Consider the following 19,495-nt stretch of genomic DNA (forward strand, 5'->3'; position numbering starts at 1 on the left):
GGGCCATATGAGGGCACAAAATGACCCCCCTTATGTGTACAAGCTTTTATGTAATCTCAAGAAGATAAAAGTGCATGTCAGATAAGGCCACATTAAAGTATTGCTTTAGAACATCATGCAGCTGTAACACTTGGGTGTGTAGGGTGGTTTTTAGGTAAAAGGTAAAATGGGTCAGAGCAGATTGAAATCCTCCTTAATTATAATGTGATGGTGCTGTAATTTGGGCTGCTAATAAAGATTGTTTTCAGTATTGATTAATCTGCTAATTATTTCCTTGATTAATCTGGTCAATAAAATTTCAAAATTGGACACAATCTCTCTAAAGTCCAATGTGATGTCTAAATGAGATTTTAAACAACAATACAGCAGCAAACCACTATTTTCTATGTAAAGATATAGGAGTAATGGCGTGCTGAGCATAGAACCACCCCTCTGTATGGTTGTGATCTTGTGATCCAGCTTTTTTGTGCTTTGTTTTGGTAGCTGGTTTGGCAGCACATGCATGTTAATGCATGTACGTGTGCATGATAGTGCAGGAGTCCCTCACTGTTAAACTGACCCTCCACACAGAGGCACCGCCCACAGGTGAGATGGCGCAGTGCAGCATGCAGTACTCAGGAGAGTACAACCTTCCAGAATTTCCTCCACTGTCTAAAAACGCCTCGGACAAAGAAAGATAAGTTAGCACAGACTAGCTGCCATGGGGACTTCTGGCTCAAATCCTGGTTAAAACATCTGTAAACATTTTACTGGCACCGTCAATGTCATTTGTGCCGCCAGCTGAATTTCTTTCTGGCTCCAACTTTGAACTGTCCTTACCAAGATGGAGAACACTAGGAGCTGCCAAAGGCCCCCGGCTTGACTCGGAACTGGCTTTTCTTCTCCTTAACTGTAAGTAACTTGGTTGCTACTTAATTTTCCATGTCTGTTTTCATTAGTGACCGGCTACATAAGGTACAGTTATGTTAGCTAACTTGCTGTTACTGATATTATGAATGTGCTGGCAAACGTTTCTACCGCTAGCTAGCTTACTGCCGGCATTGCTGTGGGCTAACGGTTGTGTCTGGATTGTTTCTTGTTACTGTTACACGTTAACTTTATTCGGTTGTGCTTCTTGATGTGTTTAGTGTCCGCTTTCACTGGGCTCTGCAACACTTTGCTGACCGACAAGGTGAAAGGAAGGAAGGGTTGTGGCCCACGAAGTATTTGTAGTGGTCTGGATCCTGGTGGTCCAGTGTGACATCTAGTGGCACTTACGATCATTTACAGAACCTTTTACTTGCGTCTTTTGTCCTACCAACATAAAACCCAGAGATATTCCGGTGAACAGCTGAAAATGGGAAATAAACATTTTAATCATTATCAAAGTAGCTTTAATTTTTTTTCTGATTGACTCATTTAGTATTCAATTTATTATTTAGGGTCCAGTTGAAATTTTAGGTTGCGATCAGCACCAATTAATGCTGTGATTTTGCGTGTGCTCTCACTATGTGGATGAGGTAATTACATGTGTAATGTCTGCCCACTAATGGAATAAGACAGAGCCCCTACTTTACTCCTACTCTACTCTCACATTACGCCCCTACGAATATGCAGGGGCACTAAAACCAAACAAATTTATCAGCTTTGAGTGCCATTGCCAAGTTTTACATCTTTAGTGTGAACTAAACTATGCTTTATCAGACTTGGCTCACTAATAACATTAAGTTTAACAGTTTAATGTTGTTAGTATCCCAGATGTACTCAAACGAACAAATTAAATTTCACTACTGCAGTAAATGAAACTTCTTGACCCGACCCTATTTACAAGGCCACATTCTTACCTGTTCTGAATAACATAAAACACAGAGACATAAAACATTTCCTAACCAATTGTTGCTAAATCCACATGCTGTTGTCAAATGTTAAAAACAAACAAGAAATGTGAGGAAAATACTTTTATATAACAATTGATATTTTCTATACTTTCATGCTCATAAAGTTCTAGTTTTTGGAAAGCAAAACAAAACAAACACTTTAGGTTTATCACATGCCCACTTTCATTATTATGTGACTCCTCCTGCTTTTAAAATATTAGTAAGAAACCAGTGGCTGCCTATGTAGTTTTGATTGTAGTGTCTTGCCATTCCATGCATTATTTCACCAACAAAAATATATATTTCACTCTAACAAAATGCTGAATGCAGCACCGATATAGTTCTGAGGAGACAGAAGCTTTACTGTCTTTGCCTCATCCAACCCTCTGTTTTTACTCTTGCATCACCAGCTCCCTATCCACCTCTATCTTCTGTATTTTATTGGAGGATCATTTTCCAGGGGCAAGATTCGGTGTCACTTAAAATGGGGAATTCAAGCTCTCTGACATTGTGTAGTAATGTCAGCAAATTCCAGCCTCATAATGTATGAGCAAATTTCTTTATACACAGTGTTTGTACTGATAATAAAGTGTTGTTAGTTGTCTGTGTATAGCAAAATAAGACTCTATGACTATGACTAAAGACTTTTAGTCAGCTTACGAGGTGCTGGTAGGCCGATTTTGTTACCTTCAGATAGAGCCCGGCTAACTGTGACCCTGTTTCCGGTCGTGCTAAGCTAACCATCTGCTGGCTCCAGCTTCATACTAACTGGACAGATCCCAAAATGTCAAAGTATTCGTTTAAGTTTCTAAACTCTACTTGGCACTCTGTTTCATTCACAAGCTCAGGTCTTCTATCTCCCATTCATGAAAAATGAGACCATGTACAATGTGTAGACAACATTTCATATAAGGAAAACATACCGCCTTAATAATGTATGTTTCTACTTATAGCACTAGGTCAAGGTCCCTCAGGAGATGTTGTTGATCTGCACAGTGTTGACTGTAATCCACGCAATAACCAGAATGAATGTTGTGGGGGAAATCGTATCTACAGAAACATCACCCATTGAAACAACATGGAAATGAGTGAGTAATGTTTGAAGGGCAGAGACGTAGTAGAAAAAAAACATCCTGCTCCTGCAGCCACGCTCAACTTTTCTAGCAGAATGAGCTTGGAACAATTATGCCTTTAGGGGATGAGTCTACTTGAATGACTGAACCCTATATCAACCTTTTATATAGATGTCAGCTTGAAGGCCAAAGTGATGATTATAACCTCCTATATTTTGCTAGAACAGTTTTTTTTTGTGCTGAAGGATGGATACGTAATGAGGTTACTAAGATGGGGTAATTTTACATGCTAAAATCTACGTCCAGACTCATTAACACATTAGACAGACTCTCTTCTTTAACTACAGAACTTCTTTATATAAATTCATAAGCCCAGTTTAAAGAATACCATGGGAAGATTATTTAAATTTTTCCATAAATTAATATCAGTAACTATTTAGCAATTTGTGTCCGTGAAATTTGGTTGAAGGATAAATACAAATGCTGGACTCAGTGTCATTCATCGCTATGACAACAACAGATATCAAAAACCAGGTGGCTAAGGAGCCCACACGAAACAGTAATGTCAGCACGCTTGCTCCGAGGCCTTTTAAATGCCAGATGTGCCGTGCCAGACGCCAGAGTGCCAGGACGTTGTTTTCCTCTAGTCAGCTGATTTTTTTTTTTTTTTTCCATTGCAGAGCTGCAGCGGAGCGTACATTCAGCTCAGTTACTCTTTATGAGAGATGTGGTTACAGCTTGATACAGAACAGAAGCTGACAATGCAACACTGTTTGCTTTCTTTTACTACACAATTAAGTAAATGGTTACGATGAGTGAAATGACTTTTGATAGTTTAAATCCAGTCCTGTTCCTCAACTGTCAGGTGACTAAAAGATGATTTTCCAGCACATCAGCAATAAATTGAATTGATGTCTAACAGTTAATGTAATACAATGCCAACATACTGATTTGAAGGCCCTAGTTGAAAATTCCGGGTAATGCCAACGTTATTAAAATTCATCCTGAGGGGAATGTAAAAGTGTGTACCAAATTTTCAACATGGCAAATGATGCGATAGTTGTCGAGACATTAACTTCGACCTGCTGTTTGCACAAGGCCAAAGTCTTTTAGGGTACATCCTCAGGGCACCATGTCTGTTTCAAAATTAATGGAAATCCATTCAATAGTTGCTGAGACATTTCACTAAAAAACAAAAATGTGAACTTCATGATGGAGCTAGAGAAAAGGTCAGTGTCAGTAGGATTCATCCTCTGGGGGGGGGGGGAAGTAGTAGACTGACTGATCGACGTGCCACTAGCATGGATAAAAATATAATCTAAAACTTTTTTTGTGATGTTTTAGTCAGTTGAGAAAGTCAGCCCATTAAAATCACAACTGGGTGGTCCAAAAAGAGTGTCACTATGTCATTAATCACTGAGGTTATTTTCAGAATAAGGAATAGGGAATAACCAATTTAAATATAATTTATTAGTCACAAGGTGTGGTTTCTCTGTGTAAAGACAGTTCTGTATTAGAGCCTTTAACTCTAACTGAGTTATGGCTGCATGTGTGAATTGGTCTTTGTGTAAAAAGTAGGTTGCTTGTTACATGTCTGCAGTTGTTGAGTCTTAATGCTTAAGCATTGTCTGGGGTATCCCATCGTGGGAGATATTTCTGTTCATGCGTTACGCAGGGGAAATTAGCACAGACCAATCTGCTTGGCCATCTGGAATGTTTCATTGTGCTTATTTGTTTGTGAAGCTGCACATCTGTGTGTATGTGTGTGTGTATGCAAACATGTACAAGCAGATTGGCATTTTCTTCAATACTTGAGGGCAGTCGCTCACCCCGCAGCTAAATTCAACATAAGCAGAGTGATTTTTTTTTTTTGCAGTGACAGTTTGCTTGGGACTGTTCTGCACCTCCTACAAGAGCTAAAACAACTGCCATAAACTGTGTTACGAGGGAAGCTACAAGGGCAGGCCCACTGGAGAGACCCAGATGTCGTGTTGTCATTTAGCATGGCAGCCGACTCTTCACGCAAAAATGCCAAGCATGCCCTGGTTCCAGCATCTCTAATGTGAAGATTTGCTGCTTTTCTTTATCTTTTGTGATAGGAAGCTGAATGAAATTTTTCAGACAGTCAAGCATACATGCAAAGCTTTTTATTGAGCTTTGGGAAATTGTGATTTGCATTTCTCCCTTTTTTTTTTTTTTTACTTTTTAAGGGCCAGGTGATTAATCAAACAACTTAAAATATATAATAGTCAGATTGATTGATAATGGAAATAATCATTTTTTGCAGCCCTACATTCCAACTTTTATTTTCTTGTTTGTGATGTGTCACAAACTGCAGTTTATTTTTATGTTAGGGTCATCCTGGGTTAGTAAACAGACCCCATGACAGACTTTACTCTGTACCCATATCTGTTTCCCACAATGGCAAAAAAAAATAGTGTAACAACATGAAAAACTAACAGATACAAAGAGGCCAGCTGTATTGGACACAAGTTTGATCAGAAGACTGAATCAAGATGTGATTTAAGTCCTGAAGATGAGCCAATAGATTAAATTTAACCACTGACACAGACATTGTTGCCAAAGTAAAAAGACTGTGTGTCCTAATAAGACTGTAGTCCCGACTGTCATGCGTCTGTATTGGTTATAGACTAATTTAGCTATTTTCAGATACTGAAGTTTCAAGTTGTTCGTGTGCACATTATAAACACCACGTCAGCTCTCTGTAGTCAAGTAGCTTTGAATAATGAGTGCACTTGTCCATTATGACCCTTGCTGCTCTCACACTTTGCGGCTGTGATCCTCATTACTTGCTGGCCTGAAGCCTCCAGGAGTATTTTAACAGCATTTTGGTCGCACCCTTGGCAGTAACCACAACGCTGTCTACAAGTGTCTCTTCAACAAAGTCCTTAAAGCCGGGTCATGAACAGGGAAACTATTTAGAAAACTAACCGGTTTGGTTTCCTTGCAAAAACAAGTCCACACTGCCTCCAAAACTTTCTCCCTTGCTCAAAGATGGACGCTGATGTTACATAGTTGGGAGCAATTGTTTTTTTTGTTTGTTTTTTTTTTTTTTTAAATGTCAGGCCCTCCAGTATGAGCTTTGTTTACTCCTAGTTAAATTTGCAAGAGTTCCACCATAATAAAAATCCAATTTCAGACATGCCGCCTTTTTTATTTTTTGTGTGTGTGTGTGTGTGTGTGTGTGTGTGTGTGTGTGTGTGTGTGTGTGTGTGTGTGTGTGTGTGTGTGTGTGTGTGTGTGTGTGTGTGTGTGTGTGTGTGTGTGCGTGCGCGCCATACACAAGCTTGTATGTACGGATGCATTTTGTTTTGTGTACGTCCTTTCCCTGGCCCTGACTCCACAAATTTGCCGCCTTCATTGTTGCGCAGAGAAAACAGGAGGAGAAGCCCTACCCCTCATGGACACAGGGCACATATATTTTTAATCTGCTCAATTTTACATACTGTTTAAATGGGTCTTGAATTTTTAATGACTCACTCTCTCCCTCTGACACGGCAACCATTATCCTGGTATTACTATTGTGTTGCTTGTATTGGGTGGTTGATGCCTGTTGCTGGTCCTATTTCACTGAATTTCCTTTCCTTGTGATGTTAAAAGCGGGAATTCGAGCAAAACTGAATTGATAATAGAGCAATCCTGTCGGCCATCTTCCACCCTCGGAGCATTAGGCAGTAGTTTTATGGCTACAGATACTGTGCAAGCAGGAAGAGCATTAAAGATGCAGAAGGGTTGAGCCTCGGTGGTCACTGATCAGTGCTACTTTATAGTGGAATTAAAATGAAAAATGGACCCCCTGCAAAGTGTGTTTGTATCAAGATAATGGTGCATATAATAATAATGCGGTTAAAGCAGTACATCTAGATAGATTCTTTTCCAACTCGAAAGTGCGCAAACAAACTTCCATCCTTTTTGCAGCAAAACCATGATGTATTTTAAATGTTAAAATTACTATAATTACATTCAAAATTTACACATGACCGTGTATGACTTCACATTATTTTACATGTGGCTGGCTTATCTCCCAAGGGGTTTTTAATGCAGGTGTTGTAGCTTCCCTGTAACACATTCATTTCACATCCCAGGTAAATGCTCTGTGATTAGACGGTTGGATTGGAAAACAGCAAGGCTCTGTATCATGAGGCACAAGACAAAGAACGGCTCGTCCAGTTGGACGGCTTTACCTGAGCCTGTGTCCCAACCATAAGCATAAAGAGAATTTGCCCCCTGGAGAAATAAGACACAAATTGATTAGGTACATTCAAGGGCCTTCATTTTAAAGATGATCCTGCGAATTTCATGAATGAGTTAGAAACTTAAAATACATTTTCTGCATGTAAGCAGACTGTTATGGAACGCTTGTATTAGCCTGGGACACCATTTTGTTGTGATTGCTGTTACATTACCTTGAAAGTAAAGAATGTTCAGTATCTCTATATTCTTTACTTGTCTGATTTTTCTATCTCGCTCAGCTGCCTGTTTATTTGGTACACCTACAGCAGCTGACACTGATGCAGTCAAATGCAACAGTCCTGGAACAAATCCTCCTTCATGAAGGCTGTAATGTTCAGTTTTTGTTGAAACTGTTTTAGAGGGGTGTTGATTCAGCTATGGTTATTTTGTGAGTTTGTGTTGCTGTTAAACTGTTCTGCTTTATAAAGAGAGGTGATTCTGTTATAAGCCCACCCTCAGTTATATAACCTCCAAAATAACCTACAGTCATGTGGCATACATCTCTATTTGCCTTGCTGGTATTTTCAGTCAAATATCTACATGCTGCCTCAAACTAAATCTCACCTGAGGCATGCAGCGTTTTTAGGCATGCTAGCGGCATGGTTCTTTGGATGGAAATGTCGATCGTACAGAGATTCATGTTTCCCAGGGGATGAGTTACTGACCTTAATGACCCCCTGACTTTTTCTCTAGCTGTCAAATTGTGACTCATTTTGCAGGTATTTCGTTATAAACCAAAAGCATTGGACAAATGAACATTTTGATCTGTTGTTGGTCTTAGATAAAAAGTTAAAGAACATGAATGTCCTTACCGAATTTCATTGCAATCATGCACAATCGTGCACGTCTTTGAAAAGTGTCATGGCAATCCATCAAATAGTTGTTAAGATATTTCAGTCTGGACCAAAGTGGTGGACCGACAGACCAACATTGCCATCCATACAGGCATGCTGCTAGCCTTGCTAAAAACTACAGCCTAGTATCTCCAGGGCTTGGTCCAGCCGATGTTCAGCACTCTACCCCTGCTGGTACATTTTTTTTTTAATTGTCTGACAGTAGACAGTGAAGTGATGTCACTTTGTTGACTAAAAACCCTTCAAGACATACTTCACATTAGCTTTTTGTGAGTTGCGCTTTGTTCTCTCTTTTATCCTACTCTTCAGTTTGCTCTTGCATTGAACCCATTCTGCTTCTTCATACATGTTGTATTTTCTTCCTTCCTTTTACACCTGTCACTTATACAGTCAGGTTTTCAAGGTTTCATCGCTGGTTGCTTTTATGCTGGAACTGCATCATATTCTACTCACTGCTAGTTCCTCTGGCTGAGAGTGTTAGATGAATGTGAAAAACTGACCAGTATAAAACACACTTGGCTGTACTCTGGTTATGATACCTATACGCCGTAACATTACCTGTAATATCAAGATGAAATGTATACCTCGGGGGTACTCTGGTTTTTCATAAAGGAAACATTGGTGTCTAATGGGCCTTTTCTCTCTGTGGTCTTCAGTCTCATACCTTCTGGGCCATTTTGAGTTCATTTCTCCCACATACCTACTTATATGGGCTGCTTTTCTCACAAAGATCGCCTCGACTAAATGGGAAGCATCTGACAATTGATGAAAGATTGTTTCCATTAATACACCAGAAAGCTTTAGCTACAGTATGCTCTGCATTTGCCTCAATATTTAGCTTTTTAGTGGAATGTCACTGAGCCAGGTGAGGCTGCAAGGACAAGGGGGTTGAGTGTACTGTCTGTTTGCTCACTTCACCCAAAGGCTAGAAAGACAGTGACATCTTTCACATTCTCTGCAGCATCAACAAACATCTCTTCCATCAAAGCAGAGGCTGACCCAGTGCCTGAGGCAAAGGTCTTTGAGGCCTGCAGATTTCACCCCTTTCTTGACCTTACCGATCCTTCAAAGGAGCTGCAACTGGTATGTAGAATTAAAGTGCAGAGTATCAGAGATGTAAGTTGAAAAATCAAGCATAATAAGATTCTCTTATCTCAGTACAGCTAGCCAGAGGGCTTATTCTTTCTATCATAATGATAATAAAAAACATGACTTTGTATGTGGATAATAAACTCATTTTAATTCACTATATTCAGAATTACATCATCATTATCCATCAGTTTGACCAGTTATTATTAACTGCCACTAGCACTTGAGATTAAATTACTATGCAGATGTTATCATGTTCTGTATATATGCCGGATTGTTGTTGCTCCATCTGTGCAGATGTCCTCTCCCTTCTGACTGGAGCTCTGCCCTGGTCTCGCCTTGGGCGTGTGGTGCGACCTCGCGCTCCCTGCATGGCAACATGGCAGTGATGCTGTGAAATGTCACTTTGCCATTGCTCACAGAGGCAGCGAGTTGCTGCAGGGCCTCATCCATGGTGGTGGGAAACAAATGAAACAAGAGTCACAGTTAAAGGTCAAACTACAAGGCTCATGAATACAGTCCAGAACAGCTGTATATTAATTATTAATGTGAGTGGAATATATTCATATATGGTGTTGCTGAATAGATATTAAGCAAAATAATGCTAGTATGAAAATGAACATTTCGATTACACCACTGACAAATGTTGACTGTTTTTTGTGAAAATCAGAAAGACAGAAGTGCAAACCAAACTCTCTGGAAAAAGAGTGCATTCTCTCACCATGTCATTTCAGCAAAGAAAATATGTGAACTATATCAGTTCTAGCACGATGTATACAATGTATTAGAGCTGCCCCCCTTAAAAAGCAATCACTCCAGTAATCCTCTGGACTGTAAAGGACGATAGGTTAGGACAGATCACTCACAAAGATGGCATATACTTCCAGCTACAGCTTTTCCTTGTATTATAACTTCAAAGAGATATAAAACTCTGCAGGACTGAGATAAAGTAACCTTGATAATTCTACTGCATCTTATAAATAGGCTATTTAATATTATAACTAGCCTGGTGAGAATGATTGAGTCAAAATATAATTAACCTCCCTGCTTTCTGAATTCACACTAATTTATTTGGGTTTAGCAGCCTCCCTTGTTTTCCAAGAATTAAAATTCTCAACCTTTTATTTAAAAAAAAAAAAAAAACTCATAACCTACTGCCACCATTAAAAAGCCACTGAACTTATTTAGTATTGTACGCCTGTAACATTGTCAGACAATCATTCCCTCTGGAGCCTCAAATAGTTTTATACAACTTTTTAAGTGCAAACAGACTTTGATGTGCGAAATCAATGTAGCTCCCCTTTACAGTCCAATAACTTCAGGTTGGACAGATGATATTTTAATTAGTGTACAATGACTTGACAATGACTATTACAGAGGACTTACTTTACATTTCTTGTCTGTTGGTTGATCGGTCCAACACTTTGGTCTAGACTGAAATGTCTCAGCTTGATTTGCATATATTCATGATCCCTGGAGGATGAATTGTTAACTTTGGTGATAGCTTAATATTTCCTCAGGTATTTATGACCAAATACCTGGAAATCTCAGAGCCTTAGCTGTACTTCATGCTAAATACTAAACCCCTACACTAAGATCTTGAACATGGTAAATGACCTGCTCCATCAGCTTCTTATTGTGATCATTGTGAGCATGTTAGCCTACTAACAGGAGCATTTAGCTAACAGAAGTGTTGTACCTAAGTACAGCCTCACAAACCTGCTAATGGCTGTAGACTCTTAGAATTGTGAGAAAGAAAAAAAAAAGTGGGGGGGTTGTATGGTTATATGCTGTTAAATTCATTCTTGATAGTGATAATAATGATTTTGTCTTGAGTTGTAGCGCACAGGCTATGTTCTGCATCTGGTAGATTTATGTCTTTGTGTATTTTTTTTCTCAGCCAAGTTTCTATTTGCTGTTACTTTCTCTGTGTGGTTGATTCGATTTGGAAATCTTTTTCTAGTGTAAAATTCTATCTTCCCCAAGATACAGAAGGAACTTTTTCAAAGAGAAATGTTCGTGTCGTCCTGAGACGAAATGTTCAGAGGTAGAAACTACACTGTGCTCTTTGCTGCAGTGAACTGAGATGCACTGAGAGAAATTCTGGCCAAGACTAAAGTAGAATGAATCAAAGATCTCCCATTTATACCCTTAACTTTTCTAAGCATAATTATTCAAGAGAAAGGCGAAATCAGTCAAATTAATAACTTATATATTAAAAATGTTCCACCACTCAGCAGAGCAAGTTTTTTTTTATTTCATTATTACATGTACAACATAACAGTCACCCTCTTAACTCCCTCTGTGACTTTCGTTCCCAGTGTGGATTAATAGAACAGTATTAATTTCACAACACTTCAGTATTATGTGGTGAGTGATTATTCAGTTTTCAATATTAAAAGCACTTGTGGTTTCAGAAAATTAGTGTCATCTCAGCCCACGAGTATTTTGTCTGTCCAGATTTTCTTTTCAACTTGTCATATGAAGTGGAAGTTCATTCCCCAACATTTACAGTTTGCGTGCATTGTATTGTGCTTCATTTACTTAAACACTTAAAGAGAGAATAGCATTTTAAAACGGGAAACAACATAATAGAGGTCAAGACCAGCACTGTTACCGCTGGTTCCTGCAAGGTGTTTCAAATGATTATTTTTTCCTTTAATCTCCACACACACTTTTTTATGTCCTTGTGTTTCATTTGATAACCAGCCTGTTTGCATCCATGCCAACTTTTGTCTACTTGTTCAAGTAAAAGCATTAAAATAAAATAGCTTTTCCCACTACAATGCCCCCTCCCCATGATGAAACACAGCCACAGAGAAAAATAACAAGGAGAGTTTTGTAAAGATGGACAAACAATTCCTTAAAGAATTCCACAGGGATAGTATTCATTCTTGTTTTCATCACATTGTCCTTTTATGCAGTGCAAAGATCTGACAAGAATTCACCAATAAATTAAGTTCATGTGCGGTATGGTTCACGTCCATCAGCACACACGGGTCAGGTCGCTGGTAGACTGGTCCTACATGAGCACGCAGCTTTTGGCCCGGTCCTTTCTAATGGGAGGTGGGTGCTCATGGATCTCAGTCCGAGGCGGCTGCTGGGAGACACGCTTGAGGCCACGACGTGAGCCAGCACGTTTGAGCTGAGGCCGATGGGCGCGGGACACAGACGCCAGCGTGGTGACATGGAAAACATCACGGACACTGTTCTCCGAATACTTTGAGGTGCACTCTGCATAGGCAACGGCACCGATCTGCCTCGCCAAATTAGTGCCCTGAAAACACAGGAAAATACAGAACATGTGTTGGTTAAGAGGATGAATAAACAGTGAAGACTTAAAGCTGCAGTAACTGATGTTTTTGGTCACTTAAGGGCAGCAGCACCCAGCAAACAGCTCTTATTTATACGTCCAGCAGACATGGTGTAACATTATTCATTATGGGTTTTGTTTCTAGCCGCCTGGCAAATTTAAGTCTGTTTTTTTAAGTCTCCTTTTTAGTCGTCTGTATTGAGCTCTGATTTGATCACTACTAAGTTGTGAGGGGAAATATCTGTCTCTAGCTGCTAAATGCTACAATATGTTCACAAACTAGTTGCAGCTAAACTTTTTATGCCTCTGCACCGGTGACAGGCAGGGCTGGAGGCGTTTTATTCTTGGGTTGTCTGACCCATCCGTCCATCCCATTCTTGAGAACGCAATAGCTCAGTAACACCGTCAGGGAATTTCTTCAAATTTGACACAAATGTTCAGTTGGACTCGATGACTCAACGGTTTAGATTTTGGTGGTCAAAGGTCACGTTTTAAGCTGTAGCTCAAGAATTCATACAGCAATTATGACATTTCATACGAATGGTTAATATTTTTTATGATTCTGGATAAAAGGGGAGGTAACCTGAAACTGATCTGAGTGGCGGAGGCATACAACCATGAAGCAGTAATTTTAGTTCGGTCTTCGGTTTGGTGTTGTTGGTTATGTGCAGTTGGTTTATCAGCACCTTTTCAATCAAAACAAATCCCTCCAGATGCTGAGAATGAGTTGAGACTTCAGAGTCCGAAGATAATTCTCTAGGGGTTCTTCACCACGAGCGACTTCTCTCTAATTACATGTAGTTTTTGATCAGTTGTTACTGTAAAATATTGATTAGTGCAGCTTTAAAATTCAAGCATTTATCCAGCACTCGGCTTCAGTTTGTGTTTGTTTGTAGTCCAAAAGTGAGTGACTAAGCTTGAGAGCTGCTCAGAGCTAATACTTAAAGCTATGATTAAAAAAATTTTGTGTGCATGTGTGAGAGAAACGGAGAGGGATCTTGTGGTGGAAATGATGCATTTTGCATTCTTAAATGTCCTTAAACCATGTTGAACCTCTGAAATACTTGAATCGTGTGGGAAGCCTGGTGTAATTCAATAGAAGCAAATGTAACATTTACATAACATACTGTAACATTTTTTATTTGGTGAATTCTTTGTATTTTAAAAAGCCATTCAGTCCTTGAACCAAACTTTCAAAACATGCTATAAAAGATTATTATTATGACAGCTTGTTACATGCTGTCACATTATCCTTACCTTACTTTTGTGGAAATCAGACCATTGTACTTGGTCTTGTACAGTAAAAATGCCCCACTTAATAAAAGCCTACATTCTCAGAAGCATGATTGGTAGCTGGGGCATACAGATAGCTAAGATCCCCCACACAGCTATGAAATATTCAAGTCCTATCTGTGTGACTATAAAACTCGAGCGTAAAAGCTCAGCTTATTCCCAGTGGTGGTTAGCACCATCTTAAATCTGGACTGGTTGAACTTGTATGTGGTGCATTCATTTTGCTTACCTGTCCAACAACACTGACTCTGTGTGCTTAGGTATATATTGTAATAAAAAAAAAAAGGGAAACGTAGATGTTACATTGATTTAACCAGTCCTTTCTTAGGTTTTTAATCTAGTCGAGTCAGTTAAATCAGTTAAGCTATTTATATAGCCAAATATCACGAATCACAAATTTGCCTCAACAATCTGTACAGGATTACGACACCCTCTGTCCATAGACTCTCGAATCGGGGAAAACTCCCTAAAAACAAGCCTTTTAATGGGAAAAATGTAACTACTCTGCTACTACTATAACTCTCTGTTTCGCACTTTGTTCCAGTCTCCATTTTTATTTTTTCAAATATCTACACTATGTGACAGCATAGGTGCTCAGCTATCAGTGTTAGAGATATACCATACTGAAGAAGTATCGAGCTACCAGATTGGGCAATATTATTCCCTCTCTATAAAAAATAATAAAGGCTTTAGCTGTGCTAGCAGGGCGGCATTAATGGAAACTCTCCAACACATACTGTAAAGTGTCCATTTCAACAGCCTTAAGAAGATTACAGCTATAGTCACACAGATCATGTGAGATTTATTCGCAGATGAACTGTGTGGTTTGCTCTGGTGAATGCACGTCCCCTGGGGATCACATCAGTTGGTTGGCTTAAATGAAAAGATCCCAGTTTGTAGCCATTTGTAGCGCAGCCCTTTGAATGATTAAGAAAAGCTCTTTAGGTCACAACACACTTTTAAGCGCAACTCTAGCCATTTTTAGCCCAAATAATCCTTCATTTGCTTCATTTACCATTTTCCCACTTTGTCTGTCTTTCTCACAACATTTGTGATTTTTTTTTTAAGATGTTCAAAAAGGTGAATATAGTGTGAATGCATTAAAAACATGGTGAAGCTGCCGATGTGCGGGATCACGAATCAGAAATGACCCTAAGAACAAAAAAGTGCCTTCACAATGAGCATTGAATAGAAAAGTTGGAAAAATAGTTTCAAAGTTGAACGTGGCTGCAGTTACATTTTAAGAAAAACATATAGATGTTTTGGCTTAATCACAGGCTTTTGTGAATTTGGAGCTAAATCAATTCATGCAGAGAAAACTAATCTGAGATCTTGATGGACCAATTTTGATGCCATTACTGACAGGACAATGAAGGTCGTTACCTTTGCTTTGTCAGAGGTATGAGAAAATATTAATTTGTTGACAAAAGGCTGCCAAGAAGTGGGAATTCACATTTACATGAAAATAGGCTATTAAAATTCATGCATGCCACTGTTCATCGCTCCAAGACACAAACAAAACAATTGTATTATCGCACATCCTGCTGTTTGTCTCCTTCTTTGTTCAGTCCCAGCTCTTTTATACTCCTTGTGTTTCCATATTTGTGGAAGTTATGATCTGAAGCGAATGTCATTCTCCAAATTCATTTTCAGAGGTTTTGTTGATGTGCACAAGAGAGCAAAGTAATAGGTGTCATTTGTTTGGGATGATACTATTTAATTTGTGCGTAAATCAGTGTTACTATAGGCAAATGAAAATCGCTGCGGTGGAAAATTATAAAGGACTGTACATTTAAAACCATATGTCATGCTAAATATATTAAATAAACATCGTTCAGTTCTTCACACATGCAAAATTACTGTGGCATTGTTAGGTTGTAGAAACAGGAACAGCAGTTAATTTTAAGCTATGTTTGACACCGCAGATGGTCACAGATGAAATGGACACAAATACAAACACACTTAAAAATATGATTGTCATTTTCTCGGCACTCCTCACCTGTTCGTGGGTGACGGGAATGAGTCTGTGTTTGGAAAGCTCTCTCATTACATTGAGGTCCGTCCTCATGTCCAGCTTGCAGCCGACCAGCACCACTTTGGCATTGGGACAGAATTCCTGTGTCTCACCTTGCCACTGTGTATTAAAAGATAAATGAATATCAATATACAGGGCCCTTTATGAATTAAATAAGTATATGGAGAACAGTATCTTGACACCTGAACATTTAATTTGATGCATCTCAATCTAAAATCATGGGCATTCATATGTTGCCGTAATAGAAGTTACTCACTTCCGAACCCTTTTTGCATGTTTTGCTGCCTTGATAACTTTGTTGTTAAATTCTGGATCAAAGAAGTATAAGTCGCTGTGACTTTTTGTCTGTAACATTACACCCACACCGTCGCAGCTCCTTGTATTTAGATACTGAGCTTTGAACTTGCAGCCCATTACATCCTAAAATGATAATTTGCCAGAACAATGTTCAGACATGAAAACTGTCCTCAACAGACCACAGTAGAGCAGACGACAAACAAATACTGTAACAGAACGACAATATAGCTGTTTTGTTTGCTACAGCATGAGCTCACTACAGCGTGATGCTAATGGTCAGTAACGCTGGGAGAAGACAGACATAAAGAGACAGACGATACGCATTACAGACCACAAACATGACTCAGAACTATCTAACTCTTTCTCTTCCTCTCTATCGCTGTCGTTCTCTCTGAGACTCCTTTCATTATCTCCTCACACCATGGCACAGGCAACCACTTTGAGCACTGTTGCTGCATTTGTTCTCCTTTACAAAGGGATCTTTTCTCCTGTATGCCTGTGTCAGAGCTGTTATGGGCTCCAGCGTGTTGTGCAGAGCGAGCACTTGCTTTTCAGTGTGCCTCTCCGCCAAACAGTGTGCAACTGGTGAATAGCAGCAATTTAGATGAGTCACAAAGGACCCATGGGAAGAGCGGTTTATTGTTTGTTAATGTTAAGAACTGGTGATAGTTTTGTCCCTGATAAAATGCAGAATGCGAGCTGTTGGTGCAGAGAGTTTGGTTTATCAAAGGATAAAAAATGGAAGCTTACAATTCTGATTAAGAATACATCTGACACCAAGGTAACTGCACTGGACACAATATTTCCTATTTAGGAGGTTTAATGACCCGAGGAGATGTTAACTATATGATTAACAGTGAATTCTAATAACTTCTATGATCCCCTGACTTTTCCTGTAATGCAAGTTGCCATTTTATGTTTTTAGGGAAATGTCATGACAACGGTACAACTATAGATTTCCATGAAATGTGTGTTGGGCATTCGTGTCCGTCTCACTAACGATTGTAATAACAATTGTAATGATTGGTGATCTTCTGACTTTTCATCTGGCCCCATCATTGTCCAATACTTTGGTTTGCGCCCAAGTATCTGTAAAGTTAGAGCTACCGCCTCAGCCGTACTTTGTGTAAGTGCCAAAGAGCAAATATTGTCATGATAACACATTAAACTAAGATGGTGAACATGGTAAACACTGAACCTGTGAAACATCAGCATGTTACATGCTACACTCTTAGCCTTGTTTACACTAAATGTGACTGTTTTAAATACTATACTAGACATGGCAGTATGGAGGGGGCTCTCAAACAGCATTACACCATAGTGTTGAGAGAGAGAAAATGTGGAAGTTAAATGAATAAACAAAGTGTTTTTTTGCTGTTGTTTTTTTAATTCACAGAAAACAATAAATTCAAAAGACTCTTAGATGGATTAATTGTGCTTGGAAAGAACTTAGTTGTTTCTAAAATCATGGCTACATCCCAGAGTGTCATCAGTGAATCAGAGCAGTGACACTGGGATGCTGATACTCAAACAGCAGCTGTAAAACCTGTGATTACAATTACACACCCTTACATTATCAGGGAGAGCTGTTTGTGTTGTGTGTATGTCTTCTTCTTTATTTTTAACAGCTTCTGGCCTTCATAATAAAAGATGTGGTGTGTTGAGGATGCTGTTTGCTTCAGCGTGGCAGGTTGAATGCAGAAATGGCCTCAGCATATCTTTTTCAAAACATTTGATAATCCAATCCAAACTGGCAGGAGAAAAGAAACATAGAAAAATGATGGAGATCCAGCAATGTTGGCAGGCAACTAGTCAGAAAGTCAAGAAAAAAGGAAAAGGTGAGGAACTGTTGCCAGCTGTGAAGCAAGGGTTGAAGCATTTAAAAAAAAAAAAAAAAAAAAAAAAAAAAAGGATGAAAGCTGGGTAGAGATCAGGATAACATCTTAGGTTAGGTAATGCTATATGATAGAGATATACAGACAGCCTAAGGTGTGATTTGAATGAGAATTTGAAGAGAGATTGGACTGAAGAAGAAGAGAACAACACATACAAAAAGGAAATGGTAAGGATTTGAGGGGTATTTTTGTAATTTAGCTGAAAAAAGCAAAGGTCTTCTAAAAAGGAAAAGTGGAGGGTGCAAAAATTGGTTAGGCACAAGGCTATCAGATAAAAGTGCTATGTACTGCAACGGGTGTTATTTGAGAATGGGAAGCTTGCAGATGGAAAATAAGCTAAAAAACACACAAAAGTAGTAACAAGACATGAGGGCACATTACCATACTTAGGTTCTTAAATTAGATGCCTCAGAACTTACTTGAGGATAAATTCCTTCGTTCTGCTTCTAAGCTGTGACAAGAGTGACCCCTCAACTCACTTTGGCATCCTGCGCATGCATTGTGAGATGAGTTTATTCACCGCTACTACTAAGGTTAAAGTTCAAGTTAGTTCTCAAGTGGACCCCCTTTAGTTGTGAGAATTTGCCCACCATGAAGGATAAATGTTTTGTTTTGTATTGATGATGTCCTTGATGAGTGATGGCGCTGGCTGCAGGAATGTCTGTGGCCTGAGAAGCACTCTTTGATGTTCACCTCTCACACATGTTCATTAGCAGTGAAAACGATTGATCAGTATCTAAAAATTATACTAGTTCACAAAATTTCTTCACAAAAGCTTGTTTTTGTTCCAAGCAGATTAAATTACCCAACACTTACAATATATGAAAATTACAGCTTGAAAGGATAGATTCAGAATTTGACAAGTTATTGTTAATAGAATACCCCCACGCCACATGTAGCTTGAGAAAATTATTTCCAATTGCAATCATTCCTCCTGTCAATTACTGGTCATATAGCGATTCCTTCATTGCTTAAGTACATTATAAGAAATGGAGGCCAAAATCTATAGTGCTCGTCTGGCTTAATTGGAAAGCTAATTTGAGTGTTCAGTGGTCAGCGTTGGCCAAACTGAGTGAACATTTTCCAAAGTTACTGTCTTTTTGGTACAAAATTCCCTATTTGTGTTTCTGTGAACAGTGTTTCCTTGCTCAGCTACAGTGGAGGTATATGTAGGAGGTTCAGTAGTCGCGTTGCCAGGACAAAGCACCAGCAACAAACCTATACACAACCACCAGGATGAGGATACTGACTTGATTCGGCTAACTCAAATTTGCTTATTGGCTTTGCACTTAGTGTACCGCCACAGATAGTTTTCACTGCAACTCCCAATGGCTTTACGGAGTTTCATATTGCGAGTTTCAACTCTGTTTCAATTCTGTTGAAATTCACCCAACTTGTTTAACTTTATCGTTTCGGTTCACTCTCACCACTCTTGTAGCGTAGTTTTCAGAGTAGCAGTAGTTTTTGAGACACAGTGAGCGACTAGCTGGTGAACATAGTGGAGCATTTAGCAGCTGTTTCCCTCAGGAGTTGGTA

General features: G+C 39.1%; 1 protein-coding gene and 1 long non-coding RNA gene across 2 annotated transcripts in view; one reads left to right on the forward strand and one right to left on the reverse strand.

The window, feature by feature from the left end:
* The first annotated feature begins 599 nt into the window (after positions 1 to 599).
* LOC130162919 (uncharacterized) lies at positions 600 to 11,229 on the forward strand. The gene is made up of 3 exons (XR_008826322.1): positions 600 to 891; positions 8,999 to 9,120; positions 9,424 to 11,229. It is a non-coding gene; the product is annotated as an uncharacterized LOC130162919 (long non-coding RNA).
* Positions 11,230 to 11,359: 130 nt separating this feature from the next.
* LOC130162917 (rho-related GTP-binding protein RhoN-like) overlaps positions 11,360 to 19,495 on the reverse strand; it is a 30,372-nt gene continuing 22,236 nt past the window's right edge. Inside the window, exons 4-5 of the mRNA XM_056366792.1 lie at positions 15,732 to 15,866; positions 11,360 to 12,403 (exon numbers count right to left, since the gene is read on the reverse strand). Coding sequence (XP_056222767.1) covers positions 12,149 to 12,403; positions 15,732 to 15,866 — 390 coding nt within the window. The 3' untranslated portion in view covers positions 11,360 to 12,148. The remainder of the gene's footprint in view (positions 12,404 to 15,731; positions 15,867 to 19,495) is intronic.

Source organism: Seriola aureovittata, chromosome 21, assembly GCF_021018895.1.
Source record: "Seriola aureovittata isolate HTS-2021-v1 ecotype China chromosome 21, ASM2101889v1, whole genome shotgun sequence".
In the NCBI taxonomy this organism is placed as follows: Eukaryota; Metazoa; Chordata; class Actinopteri; order Carangiformes; family Carangidae; genus Seriola; species Seriola aureovittata.